General features: G+C 46.8%; 1 protein-coding gene across 1 annotated transcript in view; it reads right to left on the bottom strand.

The window, feature by feature from the left end:
* Positions 1-23: 23 nt before the first annotated feature.
* LOC144103362 (uncharacterized) overlaps positions 24-20,056 on the bottom strand; it is a 39,908-nt gene continuing 19,875 nt past the window's right edge. The window contains exons 2-5 of the mRNA XM_077636103.1: positions 2,688-2,765; positions 1,192-1,322; positions 122-148; positions 24-39 (exon numbers count right to left, since the gene is read on the bottom strand). Of these exons, the coding sequence (XP_077492229.1) occupies positions 24-39; positions 122-148; positions 1,192-1,322; positions 2,688-2,765 (252 nt within the window). The remainder of the gene's footprint in view (positions 40-121; positions 149-1,191; positions 1,323-2,687; positions 2,766-20,056) is intronic.

Here is a 20,056-nt window from a genome sequence, read left to right as displayed (position 1 = left end):
GATGCAGCTTTCAGAATTTAATGTCAGTGCAACCCCTGGCTTGTCCGCCGCATCAAGGGCAGCATTAAGTTTGCTGCGTATATCGCTCTTCAGGACATCTGCGATTTCTCTCGTAATGTACCAGCCTATATAATTGAGCAGCTTCGTGCTGAAATAAGCAAAATCACAGAATATGAGTAGCACCCATAGAATATGACATTATCTCCTACCACTGTCGACATGACCAGAGTAGAGGCTTGTATACTAAGACGATCGCAGACACTCTCCCAAATGTTAATCCACCTTTTTGCCTCACCTCTAATCTAGCTAACTCATCTCCGCGGTAAGAACTATCTGTTGAACGCACTTTGTGGGAATTCGCCGTAGCCCAGGAATAGCGGAAAAGTGAGTCCTGGTCAGCTTAATGCCTTAAAATTTCCTCATAGAAGCATTACATAAGCGCTAGGTTTTATTCAAGAAGTGTAAAAATCGTGGCAAATAAATTAGTAGGCAGTACGGCCCCGCGCTTCCGCTCTCTTTCCTAAAAAGCTGCATCTCTCCCAAGCTGCATGTGCATTTCGGCGACAAGCTAGATCTTTCAATTGGCGAATTCACAAAATGTTGACTAGGAGGAAAATTCAATGGAGTTGTCCTCACATATGTTTAAGAAGGCCTTAAGGAGAACCTTCTCACATGGGCCACGCGCATGCCATGTAGAAGTCGCAAAATCAAAGAGGACAGCTGAGGAAGAAGCTTCTCAAAATGCGTAATGAAGGCAGGAGGTTTGTAGGGCTATTTTAGTCACTGCTTAGCAGAAGAAGGTGCGAAACTGTGTTAGCTGAAACCAACCTTGCTTAAAGCTTCAACGAAGGTCCTTATATCAACCTGTAGAGTTATGTGACGGTAGGCTTTCAATATTTAGTTTGTAGGAAACCACACTCGCAGGCCGCTCAGGCGGCTGGCTAATGCCGTGTTTTTTATACTCACATTAATGAAAAAAGCGAACTTTTAGGGATATTTTCTTTTATCGATACCCGTCGTCCCGTCTGAGAATCACGAATAGAACATATCCCTCCTGCCTTATTGAAACGGCGCAACAATAGAGTGCATTTTCATTACTTTTAAAGAAATGAAGGATTCATGCCGGGATCCTTTGTAAGCAACGTGAAGTTGGAGTAAAGTTACTGTCGTAAAAAAATTTCCGCAACTTACACGTCTAATGACTTCAGGTATTGCACTAAATGTTTGAAATATGAAGAATTATGAACTTGGACAGAGGTTTCCTTGCCCAGAGTGCAATTGGCTCTCTTTGTGTCCACTTCTAGGATCTCCTGCAGTGGAAACTGTAGAAAAAAAAAGTGTATGTAGAAAAAAAGTATATGTTGACTTACATGCTCAGACGCAACTATTCTAACACGTGTTGCAGCAGTTTGTTGGGTACTTCTATGGGTGTGATTGGACCGTGCACGTCGTTTGCCGCAACTTGTGTTGCATGTGTTTCAATATCAGGCTGCGAGTTTGCAACTGCCGTAGAATAAATATGAGATAATAGCTGTCGCCTGTTTTACCATCCAGAACAAATATGCGAGACAGACTTTCCGAACGAATATTCTGACACTCTAGCCACTACAGCATTTACAGCGTATTAGAAGTGAACTTCGGCTGCGAATTCTTGCAACTGTTCATTTTAATTCGTAATTTTCCTCCATACATACAAGAAAGCTTCATATTAAGTGATGAAGATGAGAATGATTACAATGCGTAGCTAAATTTCCCATGCGCTTCCCTGACGCAAACTACTGTCGTTTATGCATGCAACTGGACTGTTTCGCCCGTCTCTATAACACTTCGAGTGCAGCTGGAATTACACATCGTCTTGTTGCATTATTGGAGCCTCCTATGTGTCTGACTGATGGTAAATTTTCTGTAAATAATTGATTGTTTGCCTTCACAGAAGCGGGTAGCGATCTAAAGCCTTTAACCATCACGGTCACCATCGCGATCTACTGTGCGGCGCATTTTAGATAGTCAGTGTGGTGTGGACAGGACGCTAAACATGACACGTCTATGAATTTCGAGAAAAGTATTTTATTATTCGAATATTTAAGGTACTGTTTTGGGAAGTTGTTAGTGAAGGTACCGGTTCATTCTTCCGATGCGTGGCAAAATCTTTATTTCAGAGTTTTTTCTCGCTCGCATCTAGCAGTTAAATCTGCTTAGAAGACTAGTGGAGAACGTTTCGAAAATAAAAACGATAACAGCAAAAAATGCAAGCCTGCCGACGAGAGATCTACGTATATATTGACTGTTGTAGTGAAATCAATCTGTGTATGAAAAAATGTGTTCAAAACATCTCTCTTATTGAAAAATGCTTCTGTCCAGAATTGCTGTGTACGTGCGATTTAGGGGGCTCAGGACGAACCTCTTTTTTTTGCCTATATCCACGTTACCTTTCCGGGAGGGAATCAAGTACCTGAGGATGTACAGCAATCTCCTAAACAGGTGTCGATTATAGCCTGAGTAATGCTTTCGCAACTCAATGTATGAACAAGATTCACAACGCATGCTGCATAGAATCCTGGGAGGAGGGCGATTGATGAAAAGGAGGGACGTTGACATTTGGGTCATGTAAAGATGCACCTGTAATCAGTGGATGCCAAAAATAGGCATCGGAAAAAAAACAAGTGAGCATTCTGGTAGTGGCTTACGTCTGCACCAAGCATCTCCTTCCATTCCTGCATTTGCTTTATTTCATGGGTGTTTTGCTTAACGGCCTCCATCGACATCTGGAAATTGTTAACGTCGGCATTAATGTTTCAGCTACGAATAAAAAAATGCAAAAAACTGTGTATGATGCACAGGCGACCACTTTATTTTTATTGAAGACAAGCGTTTCTGGCTATTTTCCTGAAAGGTGAGGAGACAAACGAATAAAAATGTAGAGAAGCTTAGAGTGAAAAGCAGTAAAAATATGTCAATGGTCCCAGATGTCTCGGACTAAACGCATTATTCATTTTAGTTTCAATAACGACCCAATAACGGCGACGCGAGCATTCAACAACCGTGTTAATTTCACTTCTGTAGAGCGAAAATGCGCCAGCCAAAATATGACTTGGTATGTAAATTCACCGGCAATTGCCAATGGCTAGGCAGATGTTTGCTCTCGTGAATGACATGGCCAACACCTTCGCCGGAAAATCCTGTATTATTGTGCTTCATGTGATCGAGAAGCGGAAAAGAAATATGGAGTTTGTCGGCAATATATTTGTGGTGGTAACAAACGGGAGTAAATCAGTCGGTGCAGCTATATAAAGCTGTGCCATTGAATCTTTCCTGCTCTTTGGTAATTCCAGCACTGTGCCGTCATTTTTCGTTACACTCCACGCTACCAACAAGCACCATTGTTGCCCTGCCTGTATACGCTACGCGAACTATTCCGAAACTCTGCGATTACCGGCTGGTGTTTGATTTCTGCGGTATTCGACTGTTTGCTGACGACTGCATAGTCTACTGCCACGTAAGTAACTCTACACCGACAGTTGTGTGGAAATTGTAGCATGGCCCTTAACCCAAGCAAATGCAAGCTTCTTTCTATTACCCTTCGCAACAAAAGTGATGCCATTTAGTGAAAATTGCTAACGGGTTCATAGAATCCGTACAACGTTTTAAACACTGCGGCGTCACATTATATAATGACCTAAAATGGACTGCGTATGTTGGTAATGTGATATCATCAGCTAACAAAACATTAGCGTTTCTAAGAAATCTCCTCTGCCTCCCCACACCTGATGAGCAATTGCTCGCTTACAAGTCACTCTGTCGACCTAACCATAAAGATTATTCCACCGTATGAAACCCCTTTATATCTTCATTAACGTTCTACAAGCAGTCCAAAATGGCCGTGCAAGATTCATGCTATCTTTTCTTCATTCTCACCTCGCTCTGTTCATCGTCGCATAGCTACCTTTTTGCTGCGCCACAAGTTGTTTCTCAACGCAAAATCGTGCCCCTTTCATTATGTCAGCATCCTACATATAGCATCCCACCAGCCCTTGCTTTAAAATTTTCCGTGCGTTAGGCGGAACTAGTTTTTTAGCCTGCTGCTTCCCGCGTCCATTTGAAGAATAAAGCAGCCTTCCATACCATATTGTCGCATCACCTGCCCATCACTGTTCGCTTAAAATTTACATAATCTCCTATGTACCTGAAGACGTGCTGCTTTTTTATTGTCTTTTTATGTTGACGGCGACAATTGCGTAACCCCGGATGGGTCTTTAAAAAAAGAAAGGAAAAGGAGAACATATCTTTTTCGATTACTTCAGTTAATCAAGCACACTCATGGGCACTGCGTGTTCCTTCGTGTTCGCACGGTGCTAAAGCTTTGTGAAATACTATGTACTCGAATAAAAACGCGCCCAATACTAGATTCAAGACAAAGCTTTAGAACATTCTCGAGAATAGTGGTGATACACTGAAGGGAAGAAGTCAACTGGCAAAAGTGTTCTGACCAAATGTAATCCAGGAACGCTGGGAATACTCAAAAAAACATCAATCCCTCCTGACTTTATCCTGAAACAAAATATTAGAATACACCATATCCGCCTGATACCTACTTTTTATACGAGAACGGGGGATTGTTGGTCGTTGAATCACTTCGAGGGATACAGGCTTTGGATATCGCACCATCAAACAACCAGAAAAGCCTGCGCCTCTCTTAACATCCTGACTAAGACCGGCAAACCTAGGGCTACATTTTGCATGGCTAACCCAGCCGATCAAACAGCTTGTATCACCATTGCCGAGCTTTGTTTCGTTTACTTCATTTCTGTTCCTATTAACAATTTCTTATTTTGAGTTGTTCTTACTCGGAAATGCTATGAACGAAGCCTCCGAGTGCCTCATCCTGCTGCAGCTGCACACGCGGATGCTCATTCGCGGATTCAAATTTTCAATATCTGCTGATAGTGCGGTACTGCACTAATCACGATATTAGAACTCCAAAATCAAAGGGGCTGCAATATCTTTTAAACCACAATTTCAAACAAATTTCAAGTAGGCTCTTCAACGACTCGTATGAAAATTAACAGGGTCGAGAACCACTGTAGATAATTAAGAAGTGGAACCTATCTCCTACCCACGGCAACGTAATATCCTTCTTCATAGTATATGATTAGCAAAAATCACCATTTCATTGTTGAAGCCATTTATTCGGAGCTTTTCGAATTTTTCGCTCAACCTTTGCTTTGGTAGCGCCCCTTGGGCCGCGCTCGGCTGGCAAGCTATGGCACGCGGCGCCGGACAAGAGGAAGTAGGGCTAGGCCATCGCAGCGCAAATAAACAGTTCGAACCTCAACGCTGTGGGAGCTTGTTTTTCCTCGCCTTAGCTCCGACAGATTTGGTGACCAGGCTTCGAAGACGTAACCCCATCCTACATGAATTACGCTGTTCTCCAGCCCTGCCTACCGGCGGGGACACGACTCCGAATGCTCAGACTCTCGGTGCTTCGGTGGTCTCATTTCAGCTAGTCAGCCTGCCACCATTTAGGCCCAATAGCCACCGCACCTGGCTCCTGCAGGTTGAGGCGCATTTCCAGCTGCAACGTGTCAGCAACCAAGGAACCAAATTCCACCACCTGGTGACCTCCCCGCCTCCTGACGTCGCTAAGGAGTTAGTGGACGTCATCAGCTTGCTTGATACGGCTCGTCTCTTGTACACTTTGAAAGCGGCTCACATCGACCGCAAATCCGTGTCCGAGTGCATCAAACTCCAGCAGCTCTTCAGCGCTACACAGTTTGGTGACAGCCACCCTTCACAGCTCCTCTGTCGCATGCGCCAGCTCCTTGGGGACTCCACTGCTCACCACGACACCCTTCTGCTTGTGTTGTTTCTTCAACGTCTTCCCCAACACATTGTCCTCGTCCTCGCAGCTGCAGGTGACTTCTCGCCGAACTCACTGACCGTGTTGTGGGCAACTCACGCCCCCCAACGTTAGCTCTGTGACCACTCCGTCTCCAACTACTACCATCTACTCCCAGCTTGCGAGCATAGGAAGCCAACTGGATGCTTTTTTCAGGCGGCTCGATGTCCTCGCGCTTTCTCACGCCGTTCCCCGCCGAGGTTAAGGCCATGCCGGCGCTCCTTAGCACCTTCGTGCTCCTCAGAGCCGTCAACCATCCGACGCATGGCCAGCCTCCTCGCCCTCAGCTGTCTGTTGGTACCATCGTACTTTCAGCAGCTCTGCCAGCAAGTGCACACACACGTGCTCCTGGTCGGGAAACGCTTCAACCGGCCAGTGACAGTGGTAAGTGGTGCTGGTGGATGGACACTCCGCCACTTTTACGTCCCGGACAATATCACTGGCAGTCGTTTTCTGGTCGACACGGGAGCACAAGTCAGCGTCATAGCGGCCTCTTGGGCAGATCGCCGTCGCAAAGAACAGACCTCTCTGCTCCAAGCGATCAACAACTCCCCCCTTCGCACGTACGGCTAACGGTCCCTGACGCTTAACGTCGTATTGCGCCACATCATGCCTTGAATTTTCATTATCGCTGACGTTTCGTAAGCAGTTCTCGTGGCTGATTTCCTCAATTTCTTCAACCTAGCTTTCGACCTGCAGGCTCATGGATCTCAGCACGCACCTCTTCGTCAACGGCATGCTCTCCACCACTGCGGCGACGGGGCATCGCGCTCTCATGCCTCTTTCGCCGTATGCGAAAGTTCTGGCTCATTTTCTTGACCTCACGAAGCCCCATACCAGAGAGTCACCGGTGAAGTACTCGATCACTCACCACATCGTGACTTCGGGACCTCCGGTGTTTACTCGCCTTCGCAGCTTGTCGAGAGAACGCCTCGCTATCGCTCACCGTGAGTTCCAACGCATGCTTGAACTCGGCATAGTGCCCCCTTCCTCCAGCCACTGGGCATCGCCGCTTCACATGGTGCCAAAGAAATATCTGGGCGACTGGAGACCATGTGGAGAAAGAGAGAGATAGAGAGAGAAGTGGTAGAGGAAAGGCAGGGAGGTTAACCAGTAAAATGCTCCGGTTGACTACTGTGCAAAGGGGGAGAGGGATGAGGGGAGCGTAAAACAATAAGAAGTAGAAAAAACTCGGTCCGTAGCAAGCACGGCAGGCCATGACTGAAGCACTGTAAGTCACGCTGTAAGTAAATGAAAACTGCTTGCATTACTACACTGAGAGGCTGTATGTCAGCATGCGGAATTTGAGCGCCAATTATATTGTTTGAAATAAATACTTCGTGAACATCGTTGAAATTTGGGCTTGGTGTTGGGTTCATACTTCGCGTTGGGTTCATACTTCGGAGCAATAGCGCAAAGAGGACAAAGGACTAAGAACGAGAAGACACACAGCGCTAAGTTCCAACACATTCATTGGAAACAAAGCACAGTTTATATAGGCATTATTGCCGTGTCTCCCGAAAGCATGCGCAATTTCCGTGCGAACGTAGGCAAGCAATTTCTTTTTTTGAGAGTCTGATGAAAGGTATGCTTACACAAGCACTTCCTAACCTGGCTATATTTTTTGCGTCAATAATTTCATGAGTGCGCTTGTCCTTCCTTTTCCCAACTAAAAAACACTTGCCGAGTAACGGCCTGCACTTTACACATGCGTTACAATGTTTCACAAGTTCTCCGTCTTTGTTTTTATCAGAATCGTTGCGATTATGCTCACGGAGGCGGTCCCTGAGACAGCGACCAGTTTGACCGACATACTGTCGTCCGCATGAGAGCGGAATCTGGCACACCACACCTACCTTCCATTCAACAAACGGAGTTTGAGGTTTCTTCTTGCATTGATTGGACACAGGACGAAAACATTTGTGTACCTTGCATAGGCTCATTAACTTTTCAGGGACAGAAAGAACAACTGAAACATCTATCCCTTTTGTAATGCGGCAAAGATTGTGAGAGATGGTATGCAAATATGGAATAACGGACATTTTTTCCATCTGTCTCTCCAAGGGCATACACGCACAGGATTGCTGCTCAGTGTTCACTTTTCTGAGCAAAGTTTCTAGTAATGAAATCTGAAGATGACCAGGATAGCCAGCATGCGATAGCCTACTGCACTGTTGTTGAAAACTTATATACATCTAATGCGTCAGGATCTTTTCAGGGCATTTTGAAAGCACAGGTTCGCTGTCGCTCTTTTCACCAGTTTAGAGTGGGCAGATTTGAAGGACAGGAGAGGCTTGCTATTGGAAATTTCGTAGGCCTAGCAGGTGTGACCGGGGTGAAATATGATGCTAATGTCAAGAAATCTAAGCTTGTCATCAGAAGGCAGTTTAAAAAGTTAGAACAAGAGGTTTAAAATTTTGTCTGAGCATAGTTAGTATGTAAAAAGCTATGCATTCAAAAGAATCGTGGTCACTCTCAATAAAAATCAAGAAATCGTCAACGTATTTAAATACTTCGGCAACCTGCATATTGTCTAAACTGTCGATAACGGATTTGCCAATTTTGGCTAAAAAGAGGTCACTTCAGATCGGGGCAATAAAGGAGCCGATACAAATATCTTCTTTTTTGAAGGTGAGGCTTATCATTCCACAATATAAAGGTGGACCTCTGATGAAAGGATAAATGTTCTAAAAGGCTGCTAGCGTTAATACCTGCTGAGTTTTTCGCAGCAACAACTCCAAACTGGTCAATACACTCTTATGCAGTAGGGCAATTGTGGTAATCTTCGCGCTTTTTCTGTCCACATCAAAGACGTGTACTATACACTGCCTCATGATAAGTTACTAAAATGTGTTAAAGAATGTTGACAACGCGGAAACAATTTCCGAACCATACCACGCGTCACCAACCGACAACAACCCGGCCGTAATTCCTGCACATTACTACGAGCAGCAACCCGCGAGCTATGCGGCAGTCCTTTGTCTCCTGTCGCCAGACCACGCCCCACCGAGCTCACCGAACCGTCAGCAGACGCGATTCTTGCAGGGGCCTCAGTGGGCACTTCCCGGCCACTCTCAACCGCTCCGAACTGGCATGTGGCGCTCTTATGACAGCCGACCACCCTGCTCCTACTGCGGACAACCTGGCCATCTGTATAGGTACTGTCGCCACCGCCAAGAGGAGCAGGCCTTTCCGCCTGTTTTGCCCGCCACCATTTTGACGCTGGTCCTGCCCAAATCGAAAACACTCCGCTCAGCAGGGAAGCGGATCCACAGGGCTTCCGGCGCCGCTGCCCATTTCCACAGCGTTATTCTTCGCCGACGCGACATTAGCGGACGGCAGACCCTGAGTCCTCGCCAGAAAAACTAAGAGCCGCAACCTTGCGAGGAGAGGTAGCAACCAGTGAAAAAGTTTCAAAGCCCTCTCTACCGCCGCAGCTGCCGACTGCAACCCGTGATTCTGACGCCACCGTTCACATTGACACGGCGGCACTACCACCAAAAATACCGCCTACATGCCACCGAAAATGCCGCACCACATGAGCAGCCGTGACGACGAAACTGATAGCGCTGACCTTATTGCACTTCTGCCGCAAATGCCGAAAGAGACGAGAAACCCAAACGACATTGTTAGCCCTGACCTCGCCGTTTGCATTGATGGGCTGGAGGTAGACGCTCTGGTGGATACCGGACGGATTTTTTGTTTATGAGCCAAAAACTAGCTGACACGCTGCGCAAAGTAAAAAACCGAATTGACTGGGCCAGTAATAAGAAGCGATTGGTGTCAGCTACCAGCACCGACAGGAAAGTGCACTGCCCGCATAGGAATAGGAAACTCATTGTTCGTTGGCAGCTTCGTTATACTCTCTGACTGTTGCAAAGACCTCATCTAGGGCATGCAATTTTTTTGCCTTCATTAAACTGTAATCAGCTTTAAGGACAACGTCGTTGCCTTCACCAAAAATCAGGTATACCTTTATTATGCGGAAGTACCACTGATGCCCTTACGCGTTGCCAATGAGCCGGTGACATTACCTTCGCGATCCTGCCCTCTTGTTGAAGTGAAGTGCGACGTGGCGCATACCGGCGATGGCGTCGCCGAACGGGCAGTCACCCTGGTACTCAACCGACGTGGTTGTATTGCTCGATCGAGGGCTATTCAACTTAGCCAATGGGCACAACGAAGTGCTGCTGAGAAACTTCAGCGACGAGCGTTAGGAAATTTTGAAAGGCACAACTGTGGCATTTCTCGACAGCCTCCTAAGTGCGCAAGTGAATTTTGTGCCACAACAGGTAGGATCAGTGAGCAAGGCGGCCGCAACCATAATGGACGTGAGCCCAACTTTGTCACCTTTAGAACGGCAACGCCTTTTGGATCTCATTGAACACTTTCGAGACTGTTTTGCTTCAGAATCAGGAATCTGCCAAACGCCTTTCACCAAACGCCGAATTATGACGGATAACGCGATTCGCCCGATTCTACAAAATCCTTATCGTGTGGGTCCGGAAGGACGCGAAGCCATTAAGCGCCATGTGGCCGAAATGCTTAGAGACGACGTTATCCAGCCGTCACAGATTCCCTGGGCTTCCCCCGTGGGGCTTGTTAAAAAAGGACGGTAGCTTCCGATTTTACATTGACTACCGCTAGCTCAGCCAAATGACCAAAAAGACGTGTACCGTCTCCCTTGCATCGATGATTCCCTTGATCGGCTGCGAAATGCACGTTATTCTTATCAATGAATTTGAGAAGCGGATATTAGCAAATTGAAGTATATGAGAGGAATCGGGCGAAGAGATCATTCGTCACTCCCGACGGATTGCATAAGTTTAAGGACCTTCCATGCGGTTTATGCTCACCACCAGAAGAATTTCAGAGGATGATGTACACTGTGCTCTCGGCGCTTAAGTGGAAAACATGCCTGGTGTATCTTGACGGCGTGATCGTAATTCCGGCCACCTTCGAAGACCATCTACGCTGTTTACTAGCTGTCTTTCAGGCCATACGATCTGCGTGCCTAAGACTAAAACCCGAGGAGTGCCACTTCGGTTACGAGGAGCTGCAGTTCTTCGGACACGTCTGTAGCCAAGAAGGTATCCGGCCTGATCCCGAAAAGCTCTTCGCAGTCGCAATGTTCCCAACAGCTACGGACAAAAAGACGTGTCGCCAGTTCCTGAGACCTTGTGCTTATTATCGTCGATTGAGTGCTGGCTTCTCACGAATTGCCTGGCCAATAATTTCACTGACCCGAGACAATGTTTTTTTAGCTGGGCTGAAGAGCACCAAGCATTTAATGAGCTCCGGAGACGTCTACAGACGCCACCTGTAATGGCGCATTTTGACGACGACGCCCCTACCCTGGTTCATACCGATGGGAGAAATGTGTGTTTAGGTGCGGAATTGGTGCATCGCCAGGATGGTGTAGAAAAATTGATTGCTAATGCCAGCAGGACTCTAAAGCTGAAGCGAATTACTCGGCAACAGAAAAAGAATGCCTTGGAGTGGAATGGGTGGTTCTGAAGTTCCGCCCTTACTTGTACGCTCGCTCCTTTCAAGTCGTTAGGCACCATCACTCCCTCTCTTCGCTGACGAACTTAAAGGACCTTTCAGAGAGACTCGCTCGTTGGAGCCTTCTGCTACAAGAGTTCGACATGACGCTTATTTACCAATCCGGAAGGAAGCATACGGATGCTGACTGCCTTTCACGAGCACCGATCGAACCATCCGCCATGACCGGTGAAGTCACTTCTTTTTTAGGGGTCATAGATGACACAACTCCTTCACAACAGCAGCGAGAGGGCCAGGAATTGCTCCCTCTTATTGATTTCTTGGAGAAGCGAACTTCGGTTGTGCCTAAGATTTTCGTACGCAGCCGCTCTTCATTCTTTCTTCGCAACGACGTAATTTGCAAGAAGTTTATTCTGGGGGAACGGTCATCTACTCGTCGTCCAAACAGATCTCTGCGCGGAAGTCTTGCAAGCGTGCCACGACGAGCCAACCGCTGGCCACCTAGGCTACTCCCCAACGTTGGCTAGCGTACAGCGCGGATACTACTGACCGAAACTGACGGCGACAGTTAAGCACTATGTACGGACGTCGGTAGACTGCCAGCGCCGTAAACATCCTCTGAAGAATCAGCCGGCCTACTCCACCCTTTTCAAGTGCCGTACACCTTTCAAGGAAATTAGCAAGGACACCCTGGGTCCATTTCCGATGTCTACTGCCGGGAATAGATGAATAATTGTAGCCACCGAATATCTCACTCGCTACGCGCTGACAAATGCTCTGCCCAGGGATGCCGCCGGCGTAGCAGCTCGGTTCTTAGTTGAGAACATTGCCCTTAGGCATGGCGTTCCGGCGCTCAATATAACTGACAGAGGAACTGCATTTACGGCCGAGGTTTTTTAAACCATTCTCCGCCTCAGCGGCACCAGTCATCATAAAATGACAGCCTATCACCCTCCAACCAATGGATTGATGGAACGCCTCAGTAGCACCATTGCAGACATGCTTTGTATGTACGTCAACGTGGACTAAAAAAATTGGTGCGAAATTCTTCCCCAAGTCACGTTCGCCTACAATACGGCACGCCAAGACACCACTCGCATCACTTCTTTCAGCCTCCTTCATGGGCGACCAGTGACAACTATGCTAGATGCCATGTTGCTCCTGAATGCCGAAAGCGACGATGTCGAACAGGACGCCGAGGAAATCGCACAGCGCGCAGAGGAAGCAGCCAACTAGTGCACGTGCGCATCAGAACTGAGCAGGAGTATGATACACGACGCTACAATCTTCACCACAGACATGTATTGTATCAACCTGGCGACAAAATGTGGGTCTGGATGCCTGTTCGCCGTCGTGGACTCTAAGAAAAACTATTACGGCGTTACTTCGGGCCCTATGTTGTGCTGAGACGTTTAACCGACGTAACGTGTGAGGTGGTGCCAGACTGTTTATCGAAATCCAAGCGATGCCAGCAACACGACAACGTCGTCAATGTTGTATGTATGAAGCCATACCACTCAGACTAATCTTGACCCCCTACTTCCATTTGTTGCCATCGGGACAATGCTTCCTGAGGAGGGGGAAAATGGCGCATAGAACAATATGCCAAAGATGACGACTGGATCTACGAGCGCGAGGCTGGAAGAGAAGGATAATGAACCGCAGGACTCTTTCTGGTTGACCAGAAAAGCGTTTTTATCTTTAAGCCCTCCTTGGGATTCTACGTAGTCGTGACAATATTTGATTTTAAGGCTTAGCATTTGGGTCCAAGATTCTTGCGTCAAATAGGGATGCATCCTGAAAAACCTTCCTGTTTAGTAGGTGCCGTTTGATATCTGATTTAGATTAGTCTCAACAGCAATGCTCCCAAATGATTCGTAAACGTTGAGTTGATTGGAGGTGTTGAATGCTACGGGTGGGATTAGCCTTGCTTATTCTGCCTATAATTGCTCCACCGTAGCGTCACTTCTATGCTAATAGTGGCCTAAAACAGGTCGAATCTACCGCGCTATGCGCACAGTCACTTATAATAGTACATATTCCACTCCCGCAGCCACCATCTATGCACACAATCACTCCACGCAGTCCACATCACAGTAAACTCCAGAAGTAACCATTTATGCACATATTCAGTCACAGTAGAACATAGTCAATTGCAGTGCCACAATCCATACACACATTCACTCATAGTATAACATCGGCAACTCCAGAAGACACCATATACAGACGCATTCAATCACAGAAGACCAGAGCCCATTACGGCTGTCACCATTTAGAAACGACATCAGTGTCCTGCAGAAATGTTAAAAGATGGCGTGCAGTCTCTCTTCTGCATGTCTGGTTTCCACTCGGTTAGACAATGTCGTGAACTGTGCTGTGAAGGGTTCCTGTCTTCTTGAAGGGAGCGAACATCACATACCTTTCCGCGTTGTTCTCTGGGCAGTACATAATATAATGTTCGATATCCCCGCACACACCACATAAAGAACATAGCGGAGACAACGCCATGCCCGTCTTATGCATCTAGGCAGGAGTGCGAGCATAGGCCGTGCGAATTCGATGTAGTAGAGTCGTGCGGGATCTTCTCAGTCCCTTGGTCACACACGGGTTGCGGGGCGCACTCCATGGAGTGCAGATATCATCGAGCACCGTTTTCCTGTAGAGATTTTCTCCATCTTGAGGTACTTTGTAGTTGAATTCCTTGACAGAGCTTTATGGGCGAGACTGTCTGCCACCTGATTGCCACTGACTTTTATGCGAGAGGACACCTATTGTAAACATAGATTAAAGGCTCTGTTGCGCAGATTCTGCACCAAGCGCAGAGAGCTTATAGACAAATCTTCCGTAGGGAATCCGCGCTCTAACCTCTGAATAGCCGATTTTGAATAAGTTATGATGACAACAGGTTGAGCCGGACAAGACCCTAACTTCCGTAAAGCCGAATGAATAGCATATCGTTCGGCTGTTGTGGAGGATACGACCGCAGTAAAGCGTACAGTCCATTCAAAGTTCAACGAAGGAATGTAAAAAGCCGCTGCGCAAGCTTGTTTGACCTTGCCCACAGATCCATTCGTGAAAATGTGAAGATGGCGGGCATACTCTGCTTCCAAATGTTCAAGTACGAGCGCACGCGCTGCTGCCAAAGAAGAGTTGCGCTTTGCGCTCACAAGGAGAATTGTGACCTCACAGTCGAGGCTGAGAAAAGACCGGGGGAGTTTCAAGTGTTTCCTTTGATTTCGGACATTAAGGCCTAATGAACTAAGAGTACTAAGTGCCAAGTAGGCCTTCGACTCATATCTCTTGCAGAGCCGCTTGAGTAGGGATCGCCCAGCTACCGTCTCTCTTAGGCGGCCAAGATAAATTAGTAGTCTCGCAGAAGCGACAAGGCTAAGATGTTTCAATAGAAACTCATGAAGTACTGCCTTGTTCGCAGCTGCCTGAGGAACTCAAATGGCTCTTCTTAAGCCCGTTCTGTGGACAACTTCGAGACGTTCAAGCTGTGATGCCAAGGGGGAAATTAAAAGGTAATTGATACATTATGCGACTGACCACCAGCGCTTAAAGAAGTTTGGCCATTGAAGAAGGATGAAACAATCGCGTCGACAGCTTTTCGCCACTGTAGACGGGAGTCAATAATGACGCCCAGGAAACGCGTGTGGTTGAAATGGTGGATGCAAGGGTGACCGAGGTCTATCCTCAACCGCGCTTGACGTCTTCCTACACCTGGACACAGAACAAAGCCGCATTTTTCTACCGACAGAGACAATCACACACCTTGAAGGTAAGCTTGTACAGCAAGTAGAGCCTGTGGAGCTATCAGGGCTAATCGCTTGTATTGGTAGCCAGTAATTCAAATACAGATGTCGTCAGCATATATTGACATACGAACTTGCCTGCAAATTTTTTGCAATCAATCGGAAAGGCCAACCATTACGACGTTAAAGAGCGTGGGGGAAAGAACACTTCCTTGAGGCATACCTTGTGCAAACCGTACACGAACCGCACGATAACATATAAACTTGTAAATGAATCTTAACATATAGCTTCTATGCCCATGTCTTGAAAACTGGTTAAAATTGAGCTCTGAATGACACTGTCATAAGCTTTTGCAACGTCAAGGAAAATGGATAAGGTGGAAAGGCCGAAAGCTCTCTGGTGTTCAATGTGACTCACCAAGTCTAAGACGCTATCTTGGGCACTAAGACCTCGGCGACATTCTGTCATACATGTTGGCACTGCCTTGCGCTCCTCAAGCCACCACGATTAGCGTTCATTTGCCAGTTTCTTCATCAACATAGCTAGACAGGAGGTCAATGACACAGGGCGGTACGAGGAAATGTCCGTCATGTCTTTGCCAGGCTTCAGTACCGGAACTACATCAGAGGAACCTCGCCAGTCTTCCAAACCCGATTGTTGAAGTTGACGAGCTCCTTCGTGAGTTCCAGGGGCAGATTATGCAGCATTTGGTTGGTGTTGCCTTCGGGACATGGTGCACACCGGCGCCGCAGGCCACTGAGCGCAGTCTGAAGCTCACGAAGCGTGAACGAGACGTCCATGATAGACATGGAGGAAGCAGGTGGTGTATATATATCCATTCCAGAATTAGCACGTACGAGTGCGTCTGCGATTTTCTCTGTCAAGCACTCAATTGGTTTTTCCTTGCGTATTGCAGGAGCTCCAAAAGGCTTCGAAGGGCGCGATTCTCCAGCAAGGCTGCCAACAACTGGCCATATTCTCGTCATCGGTGAGAGCACAGTCAAACTAGCGCAATGAGGCCCATTACGAAATGTAGAGTTTGTTCGTGTGCCGTGGAATGGCAGAATATGGCCTATTAAAGGACGCCTTCAAGTGGCTGTCGTCCTTCTTTCGCTTGAGTCGGTGCTCCGCCCTTCTCGCTGTGCAAAGCTGCTCAGTTCTAATGGCGGGCCGGAAAATGATCAGGTAACTTGACCGCCGTAGTTACTGCCAGCTAACTAGAAATAATTTTGTCAATAACATCACCAGAAACACGTTCTAGGTGCTCTCTGTTCTTGTCCCAGTTGACCACATTGCTAATTTTAGGACCATGCATAAGAAAGTCGGCAGCAAACACAAACTCGGATAGTGATCACTTCCCATTCGGTCAGGCGCTGTTGACCAACTCACGCAGACGTGAGATGAATGCATAGTCAGGTCTATAGCGGTCGCTGAGGCTGGAGGCGGGAAGAAAGTGGGGCTTCCGTCATTGGCGACACACAGGTCCAGACTGTCAATAACTTCTACAAGTTTGCGTCCACGGGAATCCTTATTCCTGTCCCGCCAGACGGCACGATGGGCGTTGAAATCACCGCAGATGATTCGAGGAGCTGGGCAGCGATCGTAGCACTGCTGTAGAAACAAATCCAATGCTACCTTCTTCCGCGGGGACACGTACACGGATACAATAGAAAGGGTTCGAAAGCCGAGCTCTATTCTCACAGCCGCTACTTCAATGTCATCCGTGCAAAGATCGATAAGGCTTATAGAAACATGTGGTATTTATTTCTCTTCTTATGTAAAGCGCGGCAATTCCTGCAGGATAATGACTTCATGTTGCAGTTTTTATGGGCGACATATCCAGTCAAACATCGCCTGCTTGGCAGGGCAGCTTCCGACAGGGCCAATACTGGAACACAAGTCTTTCAAGAATAGTTTTATTTCAGCTAACCGAATAAAAATCCTAGCGCACTTCCATTCCAATAAAAACGGCACTTCTCGGAGAATAATAAATCCACGAGGTTGAATACCATCCATATTAGTTCGAAAGAAAGTTCGCTGCGAAGGTCGTATCTTAAGGTACGAAACAGGGCAACTAACACGGACCAGGAAAAGAAGAAACACGGACACGCGCTGACTTACAAGTGTTTGTTTTAATCGGAAAACCACATATTTATAATCTCTAATTGCCGCGTCAGAGCCTCACGTCATCATCACAAACTACAACCTAAAAAGAAAGACAAATAACAATTGCTGAAACGTAAGCACCTACAGGCTCCCAAGTTGTTCCAGCAGCCATATCTCGCGCTTAGACAAGGCCATTGAAGTGCTGCTCACACACTAGTCAGCTTCTGTGAAGATATGATACGCCTCTACTACTTCTCGTACTAGTTGCTCTTTATGACGATACAGCACCACAGTGTTATCAAAGTAAGGTGTGCACAGGCAGGATTTGCAATGTGCAACCAACTTTAATGAACAAGAGCCTTCCAAAGAATTAGCATGTTCCAACAGGCGATCGTTGAGGCACCTGTCTGTTCGGCCCACGTAGAAATGGCCGCACGAGAACGGAATCCTGTAAACCACTCCAACGCTGCACTGCACAAACTGAGAGCCATGACGAACTCCACACCCTTCTTTGGTGTTACCAATTTTTTTCTTGGGTTTCCCTAACGCCGGAACCTTGCTCAATTTGTTTGGCGCAGAAAACAGGATCTTTCCACCAAACTTCTCCGCTATCTTCTTCCATCTGTGGTGATTAGCGATGGACATATGGGATCACCACCCCTTTGTTCTTACTGCATTTGCGATCTTCAGCTCTTATTTCTTCTTTCATTGCTTTCATTTTTCGAAGTAGCCTCCTGCACGCAGACACTAGTACACTTTCCGGAAAAACCTGCCGCTCTGCAACGAGACCATTGTGTGTCAAATCTTGAACCAACTTCATGCAAGCACGACTTCCTAATAGCCGTTCCCAGGCACGCCATGCCGATCCCATTCTTGGCCAGCTTGGAATGATTGGAGTCAAAATCGAGAAGTGGCTTTTGCGTTCTTGGGGCGTAGCGCTAACAAACATGGTTTTTTTCAAACTTGAAGTTCCATTCCAAAAACTGCAGGCAGTCTTCAGAAGGCATCTCATAAGCGAACCTTAGTTCAGGCGCCGTGCTTGAAAATACATTCATGATGTCATTCACCACTTGAGGGCTGGCTTCTTTCGGTAGTGCCATAAGATAGCCATCCACATATCTAAAGATGCACGAAGTGCAATAATTGAGTTCTTTTTCCAGTGCCCTGTCTACTGCGCTTAAATAAATATTGCTCTGAACAGGTGCTACGCTTGAGCCTATGCATATGCCGGACCGCTGGACGTATGTGCCACCTCGCCACGCCACCAACGTACTCTGCAGATACACGCTTAATAGCTCCAGGCATGAATCTACTGGAATTCCGCATTGCATCACAAACCGACTCTCGTCGTTGTCTACTGCGATGCATTCCTTGGCATGTTTCATGAGATTTAGATGTGGCAGCGAGTAATATAGATCTTCTATATCGGTTCTGAACGCGGATATGACGTCCAGTTCAGTATTCGATAACATCTTGACAACCATGATAGAATTTTCCACAAGGAACGGGTCCTTTATGTCCAAGAAAATAGGTGCCTTTTCAGGAATCCTGACAACAAGTACTGCCATGTTCCGTGTTCATTCACTATTGCTCTGAAAGGGACATCCACACAGTGGCTTTTCGCGGAGAAAAACACTTCGAGCTGAAGGCCTTTTGTACTACGTAGAGCTTTTTGAAGACCCTCTAGCTTTAGCTCTTGGAGTAGGGCGACTGCCTGTGTTTTGCACTTCTTCGGGCTAACTTGCACATGATTGAAGTGTTTGATAACTGCTGCCTCTGCTTTTTTCCCAAAAAAGCTATCAGGTAAAACTACAAACTTGCCTTCTTTGTCAGCTAGTATAGCTCGAAGGTTGTTGGCTAGCAAGTGTTCCACGACCTTTTAAATAGGTGTATGCTTCCTATGGTCCTATGAAGTGTCACTTGCATCCACACAGTCAGCGGCACACCGGAACCCAACTTCTTCCTTCACTTGTGGAGAGATAGCTCTCGTAAGAACTATTTTTTCTGTGAAAAAAGAAACGTCCTGCTGCTTGATTGTGCATGATTGGAGAAAAAATATGAGAAATTGCTTAGCCTTGGACCAAAGTTCTCAGTTGATCCAGGACTGAGCATGCCATAAAAATTATCTCTTATGAGAGCTATCTCTCGACAGGTGAAGGAAGAAGTTGGGTTCCGGTGTGCCGCTGACTGTGTGGATGCAAGTGACACTTCATAGGACCATAGGAGGCATACACCTATTTCAAACGTCGTGGAACACTTGCTAGCCAACAACATTCGAGCTATACTAGCTGACAAAGAAGGCAAGTTTGTAGTTTTACCTGATAGCTTATTTGGGGAAAAACAGAGGCAGCAGTAAACAAACACTTCAAGCAAGTACAAGTTAGCCCGAAGAAGTGCAAAACACAGGCAGTCGCCCTACTCCAAGAGCTAAACTTAGAGGGTCTTCAAAAAGCTGTACGTATTACAAAAGGCCTTCAGCTCGGAGTGTTTTTCTCCGCGAAAACCACAAAGTGGATGTCCCTTTCAGAGCAATAGTAAATGAACACGGAACATAGATGTACTTGGTGTCAGGATTCCTGAAAAGGCACCTATCTTCTTTGGTCATAAAGGACCCGTTCCGGGTGGAAAATTCTGTCAAGGTTGTCAAGATGTTACCGAATACTGAATTGGGCGTTGTATCCGCGTTCAGCATCGATATAGAAGATCTATATTACTCGCTGCCACATCTAAATGTCATGAAGCATGTCAAGGAATGTATCACAGGAGACAACGACCAGAGTCGGTTTGTGATGC

The sequence above is a fragment of the Amblyomma americanum genome, chromosome 9 (assembly GCF_052857255.1).
Source record: "Amblyomma americanum isolate KBUSLIRL-KWMA chromosome 9, ASM5285725v1, whole genome shotgun sequence".
Taxonomy (NCBI): Eukaryota; Metazoa; Arthropoda; class Arachnida; order Ixodida; family Ixodidae; genus Amblyomma; species Amblyomma americanum.
This window is presented reverse-complemented; position numbering and strand designations above follow the sequence as displayed.